At 58.0% G+C, this 16,435-nt stretch overlaps 1 protein-coding gene across 2 annotated transcripts; it reads left to right on the forward strand.

The window, feature by feature from the left end:
- Positions 1-1,147: 1,147 nt before the first annotated feature.
- Positions 1,148-14,647, forward strand: ETNK2 (ethanolamine kinase 2). Of its 2 annotated transcripts, none has more exons than XM_030965965.1 (8): positions 1,148-1,360; positions 6,223-6,482; positions 7,435-7,572; positions 9,489-9,631; positions 11,009-11,092; positions 12,196-12,365; positions 12,933-13,006; positions 13,482-14,647. In XM_030965965.1, the coding sequence occupies exons 1-8, from the start codon at positions 1,148-1,150 to the stop codon at positions 13,552-13,554; spliced, it is 1,155 nt and encodes a 384-aa protein (XP_030821825.1). In that variant the 3' UTR covers positions 13,555-14,647. The 2 variants fall into 2 exon arrangements, with proteins under 2 accessions (XP_030821825.1, XP_030821826.1); XM_030965966.1 differs by lacking the exon at positions 1,148-1,360 and adding an exon at positions 5,595-5,669.
- Positions 14,648-16,435: the final 1,788 nt, after the last annotated feature.

The raw sequence follows: 16,435 nt of genomic DNA on the forward strand, positions 1-16,435 counted from the left end.
CCCGTGCGTGGCTCCTCATCCTTTGTCACCCCAAAGGAGGGAGTGGGGGCTGCGCGGAGCCCCCCGGGATGGCGGAGGGGTTCAGCTGATGGATGGGTGGGCATTGGGGTGCGGGGTGTGGCGGGGCGGTGCCTGTCCCGGTTTCGGATGCTCTGGGGCGGCTTTGGGGTTCCGGGAATGGATGGGGAAGGCACCGGCAGCAGGTGCGGAGGGGGGATCTCGGTGTGGGGCGGCTGAGAGGCTCCGGGAATGGGTGGCGGAGGCACCGACAGCAGCTGTGGCGCAGTGGGGTCTTGCTCCTGGTTCCGGTACCGGCCGGGCGGGGCTCCGCTGCCCAGGACGCGGTGGATGGGATGCCCCATCCCGGTGCGGATTCCTTGCCCAGGATGCGGTCCCGGTCGGGCGCTGGGGTCCCGGGGCGGGTGGGATGCCCGTCCGCTGATACCGGTGAGGGCGGGGCGCGGATCCGCTGCCCAGGTCCCGGTGAGGGTCCGCTGGTGCCCGTGCGGATCGGGTGCGGGTGCTGCGCCCGGGTCTCAGCGTGCGGGGAATGCGGGTCCCGCCCTGCCAGGGATGCCGGGCCCGGTAGGATGCGGATCCCCTGTCCAGGAAGCCGATAGGATGCGAGTCCCCGCTCGCGGTACCGGTGCCGGTAGGATGTGAACCAGCAGTGCCGGGCCCGGTAGGATCCGGGTCCCTGCCCCCGGTGCCGGTAGGATGCGGATCCCCTGTCCCCGGTGCCGGTAGGATGCGGGTCCCTGCCCGCAGTGCCGGTGCCGGTAGGATGCGGATCCCCCACCCGCAGTGCCGGTGCCGGTAGGATGCGGATCCCCTGTCCCCGGTCCCGGTAGGATGCGGATCCCCTGCCCCCGGTCCCGGTAGGATGCGGATCCCCTGCTCCCGGTGCCGGCAGGATGCGGATCCCCTGCTCCCGGTGCCGGCAGGATGCGGATCCCCTGCTCCCGGTGCCGGTAGGATGCGGATCCCCTGCCCCCGGTGCCGGTAGGATGCGGGTCCCGGTGCCGGTGGCGGTGCGGGCGCTGCCGCCGCTGCCGGGGAGGCGGGCGGGAGGCGGGCCGGTGACTCATGGCTTCCCAGCGGCGGCGGCTCCTCCCCGCGGCCGCCGGCCCCTCGCAGCCCCCGGCACATGGGCCGCGGCTCCGGCAGCGCGGAGCTGGCCATGGCCGCACCGCCCGCCCGCTGCCCCGACTGCCCGGGGCCGGAGCGGGGGGGCGGCGGCGCGACCCCCGCCGTGCCACACCTCGGCATTGCGGTGGACGAGGGGGACGTGCTGCCCGGGGCGCTGCGGATCGTGCGGCGGCTGAGACCCGCCTGGGAGCCGGCCACGGTGAAGACCAAGGTACGGGGGAGAGCCTGAGCCCGCACCCCGCGAACCGGCGGCCGCTCTCACCGGGGATCGCCCGCTGGGGCTGCGGAGCCCGGCTGGGGGGCGGGTGTGGGGTTATAGGGTCTGTCTGAGCGGGCTGCGGTGCTCACCCCAAAGGGGTGTGGGGGCAGCTCACGGGGGGCTGAGGGGCTCAGCCTGCGGGCTATGGGGTCTGCCCTAGAGGGGTTGTGGGGCTCAGCCTGCGGGCTATAGGGAGGCTGTGGGATTTAACCCGGCGGGCTCCCGGATCTGTTCGAGGGGGAATGTGGGGCTCACCCAAGGGACGCCGTGGGGTTCACTTAGGGCGAGCTGTGGGGTTCACCATGGGACGTGCCCCAGAGGATGTGACACCCCGTATTTCCAGCCCTGGGTCTCCACTCTGCACCCAGAGCATGACCGGGGGTTCATCAGCTGTGCAAAGGCATGACACCCCCATCGCACCCCACCCACGAGGTTTAGGAACCCCTGGGGTGGTCACCGAGTGGTGGCGGTGGGTACCAAAAGTGTCCCCAGGCTGGCTGCCCGCAGGAGGGACCGCTGCCGGGAGCCGCTCTTGTTTGGGATATTTGTTGGCTCCCACATTTCCTGGGCTGCGTGGGCTGAGCCCCAGTTCAGGTGGGAGCTGGACACCAGTCCCGGGCTCCTGGCACGGGTCAGGGCTCGGCTGTGCGGGGCAGCCAGGGCTTTGCTGGGAGAGCTGGGCTGGCGTGGGAATCGCTCCGGCCAGGGCTGGGGCGGCACAGGCTGGTGGTGCCGGTGCCCTCGGCTGTGCCCTGGCGCTGGGCACCGGAGCGTGGAGGGGCTGGGACTGGCGTGCCCTTAAACGTCTGCACGTGAGCGAGTGTCCCCTCCGAAGGCACACGCTTCCCGTCATTAAAAATGTATTAATAGCCAAGTGTAATTAAATACAAGAAGCTGCAGGAAAAGCCATCTGAAAGGGCAGATGGCAGCGGGCAGGAAGCTGGGAGCTGGAATTTGCCGGGGCAGGAAATGTCTCGCTCTGCTTGCAGAGCTCGGTGGCTGTGGAGGGACCCCGGCTCTGCGGTATCCAGGCTTCGCAGGGGTCAGTGTTCAGCAGCTCGGGTGTGCGGGCGTGCGTTTTTAATTGAAAAAAAAAAGAAAGAAAAAAAAAGAAAGAAAAACACTCAGGAGTTGAGGGAAAACCCTCCCGTTGCATTTCCCTCGGTTGCTTTCCCTCCTCCCGCGTTTCCCCTTGCAGGAGCCGCTCGGGATGGGATGGAGCGGGCCAGGGGCCTCAGCTGGTTCCCATTAGCGATCCCATTCCTTGCCTGGTGCCCTGGAGCACTGCCCCGCTCCCAGCACCTCGCAGGGGCTGTACCAGGCTGTGCCGGTAGCTCGGGAAAATCTCCCGGGGCTCAGGAACGCGGCAAGAAGGATCTGGGAGCTCAGGCTGCCCTGCTGTGAGCTCCTGGTTGTGCTCACTTCCCAGAGCTCTTGCTCCTCATCCCCGAGGAATGTCCGTGCAGCTGAGTCAGCCCGCTATGCTCCCAGGGAAGCGCAAACTCCTCTGTCCATCTATCCATCCATCCATCCATCCATCCATCCATCCATCCATCCATCCATCCATCCATCCATCCATCCATCCATCCATCCATTCCTCATCCATCCATCATCCATCCATCCATCCATCCATCCATCCATCCATCCATCCATTCCTCATCCATCCATCATTCATCCATCCATCCATGGATTCCATCCATCCATCCATCCATCCATCCATCCATCCATCCATCCATCCATCCATCCATCCATCCATCCATCCATCCATCCATCCATCCATCCATCCATCCACCCATCCATCCATCCATCCATCCATCCATCCATCCATCCATCCATCCCTCCATCCATCCATCCATCCATCCATGGATTCCATCCATCCATCCCTCAACCAGAGATAACAGCGGCAGCGCCGCAGAGCCAAAGCCATGCGAGGTTGCCCTGCAGTGTTGGACATTTTTAGCCCAGATTTGGTGACAATTTGCCCTCCTTGTGGCCAGCCCAGGCTGGGGGTGCTGAGGCAGCAGCACGGGGGTGTTTTGGGCATGCTGAGGGATTCTCCTGGCAGGAGAAGCACCACCAGTTGGATTTTGCTGCCTCGCCCCAGCGCTTTGGCACAGGACTCGCTTTGCGTTTAATCCCTGCAAAGTTCATGGAGTGCCACTCCTCCCCTCTGTCCCTGCTGTCACCCGGCTGCAGGAGGGAAGGATTTGGCAGCCTGGATCCACTGGGAACAGCACCGGGATGCCCCAGGCAGCCACTGCCACCCTTGGGAGCCACCCCCAAAGCCAGCGAGTCCCTGCACGTCACCCAGGAGCCACGTGTGCGTCTCCAGAGCCTGTGGCCTGGAATTCAGGGGGGATAAGGCTCAATAATCCCATTAAACCTGCTGGAAAGGGCTGCCCAGGCTGTGGGGCAGCAAAACAAAGCAGCGCCGAGAATTTCACTCCATGTGGAGTCGCCCACCTGCGGCTGACCCACATGTGGCCCATGGTGACACCTGCATGGACGGGGTGTGACACCTCAGCTGCCTGAATTTTCAACCTCTGGGGCCTGGCAGGACAAGAGGAGGAAACAGCTGAGCCCCAGGGTGAACCCAGATTATCAGCTCGGGGAAAAGCAGCTTGAGAAGGCTCGGCTGCAGCTGAGGGGCAGCGGCCTCGCCCTGCTCACCCCAAATCCAGCTGTGGGATGGGGGAGGCAGCCCTGTCTGGCTTGGAGGGTCTCGTTCCAGTGCCTGGAGTCTCCCCTGGGAGGCTGCTCGGGGAGCCCTATATATAGGAACCCTATAGGGGAGCGTGGGTTGCTGAGTGGGATGTCTAAAATTATCCGTCCCATCCCTGAGCTGCGCGGCTCCCCGCTCCTGCTCCAGCTCCTCGATCCCACAGGGGTGAGGGAATCATTCCCACGGGGAGCCACAGCACCCCGGAGTGCCCAGTTTGGAGCTGGAACTCTGGGGGGCAATGGGACAGGGGTTTCTTGTGGGGTGACAGAGCCCTAAACCCCCTCAGTGCCCTGGAAGTGCCCAAAATCCCGGCAGGATGAGGGAATCATTCCCATAGGGAGCTGCAGCACCCCAAAACTGGCACAATGGGACACGGGTTTTCTATGGGGTGACAGAGTCCCAAATCCTCTCAGTGCCCCAGAGGTGCCTGAAATCCTGGTGGGATCAGGGAATCTTTCCCAGGGGGAGCCACAGCACCCCAAAACTGGCGCAGGGACAATAAGACAGGGGTTTTCTGTGGGGTGACACGTCCCCAAACCCCCTCAATACCCTGGAAATGCCCAAAATCCCAGTGGGATGAGGGAATCATTCCCGTGGGGACCTGCAGCAGCCCAGAGTGCCCAGTTTGGAGCTGACATGGGGGTGATTTCCTGTGGGGTGACACGTCCCTAAATCCCCTCGTGTGCCCCAGAGATGCCCAAAAACCCAGCAGGATGAAGGAATCCTGCCCAGGGGAAGCCGCAGCACCCCAAAACTGGCACAAGGACAATAAGACAGGGGTTTCCTGTGGGGCGACACGTCCCCAAACCCCCTGGGGTGCCCCGGAGGTGCCCAAATCCCGGCGGCATGGGGGCGCGGAGCCCGGCGCAGGGCGGCAGCAGCCCCGGCATGTGCGCGGGCAGGCGGCCAAGGCGGAGCTCCGGGAGAACAAAACTCCCTTTCCATCTGCGAGGAGCCATCAGAGCGGTGACACGAGATGTCCCCAGCAGCGACGTCCCCGCCTATCAGCGCCCCGGCCCGCGGGGAGGATCGGAGGAGGGGATGGGAGGTGGTGTTTGCTCCGGCCTTGTTTTCAGCCTCGTTGGGTCGTTTATTTATTATTTATTTTTTGAATTTCGTGCCAATTGACGCTGATTTTTCTCCTCCCCCGCGGGGAGACGTTCCCGGGGCTGCTCCTGTGCCAAGCGTGAGGTGGCACATCTGGTCTGAGCTGTCCCTGAGATATCCCTGAGCTGTTCCTGGTGAAAAATATTACAGGATTTTCACCCAAACCACCACCTCTGCCTGCAGAGCTGTTCCTGAGATATGCCTGAGCTGTTCCTGGTAGAATTAGCAAGATTTCCACCCAAACCACCCCTTCTGCATGCAGAGGTCTTCCTGAGCTGTTCCAGGTGAAGAATATAACAGGATTTTCACCCAAACCACCACCTCTGGCCTGAGCTGTTCCTGAGCTGTTTCTGAGCTGTTCCTGGTAGAATTAGCAGGATTTTCACCCAAACCACCCCTTCTGCCTGCAGAGCTGTTCCTGAGCTGTTCTAGGTAAAATTAGTAGGATTTCCAGCCAAACCACCCCTTCTGCATGCTGAGCTGTTCCTGAGCTCTTCCTGAGCTGTTCTAGGTGAAATTAGCAGGATTTTCACCCAAACCACCACCTCTGTCTGCAGAGGTATTCCTGAGATATCCCTGAGCTGTTCCTGGTAGAATTAGCAGGATTTCCACCCAAACCACCGCCTCTGCCTGCAGAGGTGATCCTGATGTGTTCCTGAGGTGTTCTAGATGAAATTAGCAGGATTTCCAGCCAAACCACCCCTTCTGCATGCTGAGCTGTTCCTGAGCTGTTCCTGAGCTGTTCTAAGTGAAATTAGCAGGATTTCCACCCAAACCACCCCGTCTACCAGCAGAACCCTGAACCTCAGTCCTCCCAAACTCATCTTATTCCCCCAGGAGCTTTCCTGGCTGTGCTGCCCCACTCCTTTTCCTCACTTTTGCCATTTCCACGAGTTTTTCCCCACCAGCTGGGAAGCGGCCGTGGGGGTTCCCCTGTTCCCAGCCTTACCCAGGCGTCACCCCCGCTGTGTCTGTGCCCACCCAGCTCTTCACTGACGGCATCACCAACAAGCTGGTGGCCTGCTACACGGACGAGGGCATGGCGGACGCGCTGCTGGTGCGGGTGTACGGCAGGAAAACCGAGCTGCTGGTGGACAGGGAGACGGAGCTGAGGAATTTCCAGGTGCTCCGAGCCCACGGCTGCGCCCCCGACCTCTACTGCGCCTTCCAGAACGGGCTCTGCTACCAATTCCTGCCAGGAATCGCGCTGGGACCCGACCACGTGAGGGATCCTCACATCTTCAGGTGTGTGGGACGCCCTGAGGGGAGCCCCTCCAGTTTTTCCCCCAGTTTTCTGGGGGTTTGTTCTGTGTTTGCAGCTCTGCCCTGACTGCCATGGGTGGGGTCAGTGGTGTGCCCAGTCCTGGGGTAAATGGGGGTCAGGGGGGTGAATGGGTCAAACTGCAGCCAGAGTTGTCATAATTATCAAATTTCTGATTTTTATCAGGTTTTGGTGAAGAGAGGTTTCCTGGGAAGCTGGAATTAAAGTTTCCTGGCAATCTGGAATTAAGATTTCTTGGGAAACTGGAATTAAGATTTCTTGGGAAGCTGGAATTAAGGTTTCCTGGGAAGCTGGAATTAAAATTTCCTAGGAAGCTGGAATTAAGGTTTCCTGGGAAGCTGGAATTCCTCGGGAAGCAGAGTTTAGGGCTGAATTTGCCCTGAAAATGACAATTCTGAAATGCTTCAGAGGCTGATCCCTGATGTGGAATGAGGGCTCAGCTGTGCTAACACAAACTGCAGCCAGAGTTGTCAAAACTACCAAATTTCTAATTTTTATTAGGTTTTTGTGAAGAGAGGTTTCCTGGGAAGCTGGAATTAAAGTTTCCTGGGAAGTTCGAATTAAGGTTTACTGGGAAGCTGGAATTAAGATTTTCTGGGAAGCTGGAATTAAAGTTTCCTGGGAAGCTGTAATTATGGTTTCCTGGGAAGTTGGAATTAAAGTTTCCTAGGAAGCTGGAATTCCTCGGGAAGCAGAGTTTAGGGCTGAATTTGCCCTGAAAATGACAATTCTGCAATGCTTCAGAGGCCGATCCCTGACGTGGAATGCGGGCTCAGCTGTGCTAACCCTGTGTTTCAAGCGGGATTTTCAGGGAATCCCCCTGAAGACAGCCCCAAAGCTCTTCGGGGGATTTCGCAGGGGGGGATTTTGAGGATTTGGGATCACCCCTGACCCCTCTGCTGTGCTCCATGCCAGGCTGGTGGCCCGGGAGATGGCCCGAGTCCACGCCATCCACGCCAACGGGAGCCTCCCCAGGCCCATCCTGTGGCAGAAGCTGCACAAATACCTCAGCCTGGTGAAGACAGAGCTCAGCCCAAAGGTATCCAACGCCAGGTAAAGGCAGAGGGATCCCGCAGAGCCAGGCTCTGCCTCGGGCACCCCCTGCCCACCCTCTGGGGCCGAGGTTCCCAGGTAAAGCCTCTGCGGGGATTTAGGGCTGGATTTGGGGCTGGATCCCTCTCAGAGCGCCTGGAGCAGCTGCAGCCCCTTCCCGCTGCCAGTTTTGGGGGGATTTCAGCTTTTTTGGAGCTCTGGGATGTGTCTGTGCAGGATCCAGCTGGAGCCACAGCCTGCCACTGCTGGAACAATCCTCCTCCTCCTCCTGGGAATTTAAACCCAGAATAAACCCGAGCTCAAGCCCTGCTGAGCTGACAATTAACTCCAGAAATCAAACCACACACAGTTCTCACCTCCAACCAGCCCCTCCCGCTTTTTGGGGCGGCTGGTTTGGGAGTTGGGGTGTCTGGGAAGGACTGGGGCAGCCCCAAGAGGCGCAGGAGGTGAACGAACCCCGGGCAGGGCAATCATTAACCTGCATCAGGAGCCAGCCGGGATTTTCTCAGCACCCGCCGGGCCACGGGCAGACTTTACCCACCCCGCGCCTTCCTCGAGGCCAATTAGGCAATCATTAACGAGCTCTCTTCTTGGAACCTCTGCTGAGGTTACCACCGGGCTGCCAGAGTCCAAAACATCCCCGGGGGCTTCGCCGGGCGCCCGGGGAGCCAGCGCTGGGTGGATTTGGGGGCGGGCGTGGGGGTTTTGGGGATAAGGGATGTGCTGAGGCTGAGGTGGGGTGGCTGCCTGGGCACCAAACCTGGTCCCCTCCCCAAAACCAGCCTGGTTAGCCCTGCTCTGTGTCATTAGTGGGGTCGTTTGGAAGGTGAGAGAGGGAAATTCTGCCCCGGAGCCCCCAAGGGAAGCGCTTGAAGTCAGGCTGGGAAAATTTTGCTCCTGTGGCCCCAGGGAAGTGCTGGAAACCAGGGAAGAGCAATTCTGCTCTTGTGGCCCCAGGGGAAGTGCTGGAAACTGGGGAAATTCAGCCTCCAAAACCCCAAGGAAATGCTGGAAGCCAGGGAAGAGCAATTCTGCTCCTGTAGTCCCAGAGAAGTGCTGGAAACTGGGGAAATTCTGGAATTTGGGGAAATTCTGCCCGAGCCCCCAGGGAAGTGCTGGAAACCAGGGAAGAGCAATTCTGCCCTTGTGGCCCCAGGGGAAGTGCTGGAAACTGGGGAAATTCTGCCTCCAAAACCCCAAGGGAAATGCTGGAAGCCAGGGAAGAGCAATTCTACCCCTGTGGCCCCAGAGAAGAACTGGAAACCAGGGAAGTGCTGGAAGTTGGGGAAATTCTGCCCCTGAGCCCCCAGGGAAACGCTGGAAGCTCAATTCTGCCCCTGAGCCCCAGGGAGAAAAGAAGCGCTGCCACCCTGCCCTTTGTCCCTCTGCGGCCACCCTGTCCCTTTTGGTCCCCGAGGCAGCAGCTATGCCACCCCGCCCTTTGACCCACTGCGCAACCCTGTCCTTTGGTTCCCCAGAGCAGCAGCGATGCCACCCTGCCCCTTTTGTCCCCTCTGCTGCCACCCTGTCCTGTTTATCCCCTCTGCTGCCACTCTGGCCCTTTTGTCCCCCTGCTGCGCCCAGTCCCTTGTGGCTCCCCAGAGCAGCAGCGATGCCACCCTGCCCCTTTTGTCCCCTCTGCTGCCACCCTGTCCCTTTTGTTCCCCGAGAGCAGCAGCGATGCCACCCGTCCCTTTTGTCCCCTCTGCTGCCGCCCTGTCCTGTTTATCCCCTCTGCTGCCACTCTGGCCCTTTTGTCCCCTCTGCTGCCACCCTGTCCCTTTTGTCCCCCAGCAGTGAGGCCGCCGTGACCTGCCACCCACCCTGTCCCTTTTGTCCCCTCGGGCAGCAGAGACACAACCCTGTCCCTTTTGTCCCCTCTGCTGCCACCTTGTCCCTTTTGTCCCCTCGGGCAGCCTCCCGCGGGACGTGCCCAGCCCCGAGGCGCTGGAGCAGGAGCTGGCCTGGATGGAGGAGACGCTGTCGCAGCTGGGGTCCCCCGTGGTGCTGTGCCACAACGACCTCCTGTGCAAGAACATCATCTACGACAGGACACGAGGTCTGTCCCTCGGCGGTGTCCCTCGGCGGTGTCACTGTCACCAGGCACAGAATGATTCTGTGCAGGCGCTTTTATTGAAGAGCTCTGGGTGTCAGCGGTACAAACCCAAATCTGGCTCTGACAAGCATTCACGACAAACACATTTTTATACTTTTATCCCTATATAACTACATATTAATTATTAAATTTATACTGTTCTATTGTGTACGTTGATTTCATCCAAGCATGGATTTTTGTAATTTTCCATCGAACCCCCCAAACATAGTTTCTCATTATTCTTGTTACAATTAAACAACAATTATATCTAATTACCAATCAATCATTGCATTTAACAATAATTATATCCGATTACCAATCAATCATTTTATTTAACAGTCATATCATTTATCATCGTTATGTGATAAATATGATAGATATTATCATATTTCTAAAGATTACAATAAACATAATTAATATAATTAATATAATTAATATAATTAATATAATTAATACAATTAATATAATTAATATAATTAAATATAATTTATAATCATGATAATACAATGATAATATAATATAAACATATTTATATTTGTTTAAATAGAATGTTATAATATTTACAAATATTATAATAAACACAAATATAATAAATTTATACATATGATAATATAATGGTACTATAATATAAACATATTTATATTTGTTGAAATATCATGCTATAATATTTATAAATATTATAACAAACATAAATATAATAAATTAATACATATGATAATATAATGGTAATATAATATAAACATATTTATATTTGTTGAAATATCATGTTATAATATTGATAAAGATTATAATAAATATAAATATACTAAAATTATACATATGATAATAGAATGATAATATAATATAAATATATTTCTATTTCTTTAAATGTCATGTTATAATATTTATAAATATTATAATAAATATAAATATACTAAATGTATACATATTATAATAGAATGATAATATAAATATATTTATATTTATTTAAATATGATGCTATAATATTTATAAAGATTATAATAAACATAATTATAATAAATTTATAAATATGATAATACATAAAATATAATGAAAATATTTTTATATTTCTATTATAATACTTGTAAATATGATAATGTAGATATAATCATATTTATCACATATAATTTATCATATAACATAATCATTTCATTTATCATAGTCATCAAATTATTATACGGGTGCAGTTTCGCATGATCCAGTACAACCTAACATCTTCCCAGAGCCAACCAGGCCCAACCTTTCTGTCCAACTCCCCTGAATATCCCCCGATTTTGGACACATTTTATCGCCGTGCTGTCACCCCCTCTGTCCCCACCCTGACAGATTTTGTCCCCGCAGAGCGCGTGCGCTTCATCGACTACGAGTACACGGGCTACAACTACCAGGCCTTCGACATCGGCAACCACTTCAACGAGTTCGCAGGTGGGGAGCACCTGGGGGCCCCCAAAGTCCCCCCATCCCCGGCCCGGGGTGTCCCCAGTCCTGGCATGGAGGAGAGAGTTGTCCCCAGTGCCATACTGGGAAATGGGGTGTCCCTGTTACTGGGAGTTCCATGTTCCATATGGGAAATGGGGTGTCCCTGTTACTGGGAATTCCCAGTGCCATACTGGGAAATGGGGTGTCCCTGTTACTGGGAATTCCCAGTGCCATACTGGGAAATGGGGTGTTCCTGTTACTGGGAATTCCATCTCTCATACTGGGAAATGGGGTGTCCCTGTTACTGGGAATTCCCAGTGCCATACTGGGAAATGGGGTGTTCCTGTTACTGGGAATTCCATCTCCCATACTGGGAAATGGGGTGTCCCTATTACTGGGAATTCCCAGTCCCATACTGGGAAATGGGGTGTCCCTGTTACTGGGAATTCCCAGTTCCATACTGGGAAACGAGGTGTCCCTTGTCACTGGGATGGAGGAGGAAGTTATACCCCAATCCCATACTGGGAAATGGGGTGTTCCTGTTACTGGGAATTCCATGTCCCATACTGGGAAATTGAGTGTTCCTATTACTGGGAAATGGGGTGTTCCTGTTATTGGGATGGAGGAGAGAGTTTTATTCCAGTCTCGGGGTGGGAAATGGAGTCTCTTCACCCCTGGGATGGAGGAGGGAGTTATTCCCAGTCCCAGGTTGGGAAATGGGTTGTCCCCATCCCTTGGGGTGCAGAAGTTTTATTCCCAGTCTCGGGGTGGGAAATGGGATCTCCCCATCCCTGGGATGGAGGAGGGAGTTGCATTCCCAGTCCCAGGGTGGAGGCTGTCCTGGGGTCTCCTCATCCCTAGGGATGGAGAGGGAGCTGCCCCCCAAATCCTACAGCAGGAAATGGGGCTGCCCATGGTCACAGCGGGGTCTGTGCTGCTCTTGGGCACCCGGATACCCCTGGGGTGCCAATCCTGGCTCCTCACCCCGAGGGCCAGCGGCTGATCCTGGGTTTGTGCCTGGCTGGGGTTGTGCTCTCCTCGCTTCCCCATGGAGAACCCAATCCCTCCCTGTCCCCCCTGTGTCCCCCCGTGTCCCCCTGTCCCCCCAGGTGTGAAGGAGGTGGATTATGGCCTCTACCCCAGCAAGGAGACGCAGCTGCAGTGGCTGCACTCTTACCTGCAGGCCTACAAGGAGCTCACCCAGGGCCACCCAGGTGACAGCCAGGTGTCCCAGGAGGAGCTGGAGACCCTCTACGTGCAAGTGAACAAGTTCTCCTTGGTGAGTGAGGAGGAGGAAGGAGCCATCCTCGTTGTGTGAAAACACGACCCAGGGGATGAGGGAGTGAGGGAGTTCTCCTCTGCTCTTGGCCTTCCAGCTGGTGCCAGCCTGGGGGCTTGGGGACATCGGGGACAGGCTGTGCCACGGGGCCTGGCAGTGCCTCAGGGACGCTGAGCCCCTGGGCAAGGTCACGGGGGTGCGCTGGGGACAGCTGTGCCTGACAGGGTGGCCTTGGGCAGCACTTCAGAGGGGTCAGGCACGGCTGGAGTGAGGAAATCCTCTTTGCTGACTGCCAGGGGCGGCCCCAGCCCATTTTCTGGAAATTTCGGGTGAAATATTCTCTGTTTTCCCGGGTGCAGCTGCCGGGAGGGCAGCACGGGGGGGCACCCCGTGTCCAGCACCCTCCCTCTGCCACCCCTCGCTCCAGCTCCAGCCAGGAGCAGCCTCTGGAGGGCACAGAAACCCCGCTGTGGGTCCGTGTCCTGTCCTTGTCACAGCCCTGGGCACTGGGGCACGGGGGTTTCTGTCCCCGTGGCCGTTCCCTGATCTTTGTTCTGTGCCTTGCAGGCGTCCCATTTCCTCTGGGGCTGCTGGGGGCTGATCCAGGATAAATATTCCACCATAGACTTTAATTTCTTACGGTGAGCGCGCACGGGCTTTGCTCCCAGGGAAGTGGGCGGAGAGGGAGGAGCCCGGGGAGGATCCTGGGGAAGATCCCAATGGTCTCTGGGGAGGATCTTGGAGAGGATCCCAGGGAAGATCCCAAGGATCTTGGGGAGGATCCTGGCAGTCCCTGAGGAGGATCCCGGTAGTCCCTGGGGAGGATCCCGGGGAGGACCCCAGTTGTCCCTGGGGAGGATCCCAGGGAAGATCCCGGCAGTCCCTGGGGAAGATCCTGGGGAAGATCCCGATGGTGTCTGGGGAGGATCCTTGGGAGAGTCCCAGAGAGGATCCCGAAGAAGATCCTGGCAGTCCCTGGGGAAGATCCCAGTGGTCCTGCGGAGGATCCTTGGGAGGATCCCGGGGAGGACCCCAGTTGTCCCTGGGGAGGATCCTGGCTGTCCCAGGGGACACGAGTGGCTCAGAGCCACCCCTCCTCTCTCTCTGTCTTTACAGATATGCAAAGTTAAGGTTTAAACAGTACTTCAAGATGAAGCCGGTGGTCACAGCCCTGCAGCTCCCCAAGTAGGGGCCACCCCGAGCTCTCCTGTCCTGGCCGTGCCCTCGCGCCCCCCTCGCCCCTCGCCCAGCCCGGCCGTGGTGCCAAGGGGGACAAGAGGAGCCCTGCCCCGGCCACCACCGCTGCCAGGAGAGCCTGGCCACCCCTGAGACTGGACCATGAGATGCTGGAGAGGACCAGGGCCCCGGCGAGGCCCCAGCCCATGCCAGGAAGCCTCACCACCGCCTTAACGCTGAGCCCCGCTCGGCCCCGGTGCCCGGCAGGTCCGTGCCCCGCTGGCACTGCTGCTGCTGCTGCTGCCTGGCACTGCCCCTTCCCCCTGCGCTGGCCCCGAGGGGGACACGGGGTCACCCCGGCCGCTGAGGGCCCCCAGAGCTGCCCCACTTTGGTCACTTTGGCTGCCCCAGCGTCCCCTCCTGCCCTGCTGGGTGCCACCCCCGAGGCAACGCAGTCCCAGGTCCCTGGTGGCCCCAGGGATGGGGCCCTGGTCCCTTTGGGGTGGCAGCTGTGGGCAGAGGGGCAGTGCCAGCCGTGAGCCCCTGGCACCAGTGGGGTGCTGCTGGTGGGCACGGGGGGTGCCCAGCCTGGGGGTGTTCACCCGCAGCTGCCCCTGCCTGTCCCCACTGTCCCCTTGGCTTGGTGGCTTTTCCCGCCATCCCCAGCTCTGCCCCCAGAGTCAGGGGGATTCAGGGACATCCAGGGGGGTCTGTCCTGCCTGTCCCCACCCATCCAGCTCCTGGTGGCAATCAGGGCCCTGTGCCCTGCCCCTGGCTGTGGTGACAAGGTGACCGTCCCTTCTCTGGGCACAGGGATGTCCCCCAGGGCTGCTGGCACATCCGTGTTTGTTTCGGTGGGAAATTAAAGCTGCTGGTAGCTGGAATTTGGGGCTGGTGGATCTGGGGCTGGAGCAGGGGCAGCCCCCCCCGGGCTCTGGGGGTGCTCCTGTCCCTTCTGTTCCCCGAGATGTCCCCATCCAACCCAGGCCCCACTCTCTGCTCCAAAAAGTCACTTTTATTGTGCCAAGGGCCAGGGGGAGGGACGATTGTAAACAGGGATGTGAAATATACAGGTTAAGTTACTCGTCGTCTTATTAACAAAATAAAGCTCTATCTATATTTACAATCTTTAAAAAACAAAACAACAACAAAATAAAAAGAAAAAGAAATAGAAGAGAGACACAGGAAGAGCTGCAGCTGTGGGGAGGGGACACATCTGCTTCCAGTCCCTCTGTAGCACAGCCTGGCCCAGCCCTGGAGCTGGGACCCCTCCCCAGGGACCCCTGTCCTTCCCAAAGACCCCTTTCCCTCCCAGGGACCCCTTTCCATGCCCAGGGACCCCTGTCCTTCCCAGAGACCCCTGTCCCACCTCAGGGAGTTGGGAATAAATAAAGCACTGACAAAGGGCAGGGGAGCAGGGAGGGGCTGGCCGGGCAGGGCAGGGCTGGCGGGATGTCCCCTGAGGTAAGGGATGTCCCCACAGCAGTGTCCCTATGGCAGTGTCACCATGGCAGTGTCACCACAGGAGTGTCCTCAGCACTGGGGTGCTGGTGCTGCTGAGATTCGGATCCCCAGCCTGGCTTGGGGACAAGGGGACAGAGGCACAAGGGGACAGAGGCTGGTGCCCACTTTGTGCAGCCTCGAGCCTGGGTGGCCACAGTGTCCCCAGCACTGTCACTGTCCCAGCGCTGTCCCTGTTCCCGCAGTGTCCCCAGCACAGTGACAATCCCCACAGTGTCCCCATGGTGTCCCTGTCCCCGCAGTGTCCCCAGCACAGCAACAATCCCGGCGGTGTCCCCACGGTGTCCCTGTCCCCGCGGTGTCCCCAGCACAGTGACAGTCCCTACAGTGTCCCCAGCACTGTCACTGTCCAGCGCTGTCCCTGTTCCCGCGGTGTTCCCAGCACAGTGACAGTCCCCACAGCGTTCCCAGCGCTGTCGCTGTCCCCGGGGCTGTTCCCGGCTCTGCCACACGGAGGTGCCGGAGCCCCGCGCACAGAGCGACAGCGGGGACACGGCCGGGGAGAGAGCGGCTGAGCACAGGGGGACACGGCACACACACCTGGGCATGGCACACACATGGGCACTGAACACACACCTGGGCACTGCCACACACCTGGGCATGACACACAGAGGGACACGGCACACACACCTGGGCACTGCCACACACCTGGGCATTGCACAAACACACACCTGGGCATGGCACATTCACCTGGACACGGCACACACACACCTGGACACTCTGTATGCACAAAGGGACATGGCGCACTCACCTGGGCACACACCTGGACACTGCACACACCTGGGCACTGCACAAACACACCTGGGCACTGCCACACACCTGAACACCACACATGCACATCTGAACACTGCCATGCACCTAGACATGTCAGACACCCAGACATGGCACACACCTGGGCACTGCCACTCACCTGGACACCCCGAACTCTCACCTGGACACTCCCATGCCCACTCACACCCCAGCTGCTGGAGCAGGCTCTGACCACACCAAGCTCATTTTTTCCTCATCATTCCTTCCCCCTCACAGCCGTTTCTTCTCCCTCCCTCTCACCCCTCAGGGCTCAGGTGCAGCCCGGGCTGCAGGGCCAGGAGGATGCCAGGCGGGCACGTCCCCCCCGAGGGGGGGCTGGCAGGGCAGGAACAGCCCCCTCTTTATTCCCAAAGTGGGCCAGAGCTGCCGGCAGCACAAAGGGCCCCGAGGAGCCCTTGGCTGGAGCCGGGGCCGGGCTGGAGCTAAAATTGGCTCGGTGGGAATTCGCTGGCAGGAGCCAAAGAGCGAGCGGGAAGCGCAGAGGGGAGGTCACACCAGGATAGAGGAGGGACCAGTGTGTCCCTGTCCTGTGTCCCCATCCTGCATCCCCATTCTCTGTCCCC

The sequence above is a fragment of the Camarhynchus parvulus genome, chromosome 26 (assembly GCF_901933205.1).
Source record: "Camarhynchus parvulus chromosome 26, STF_HiC, whole genome shotgun sequence".
Classification (NCBI taxonomy): domain Eukaryota; kingdom Metazoa; phylum Chordata; class Aves; order Passeriformes; family Thraupidae; genus Camarhynchus; species Camarhynchus parvulus.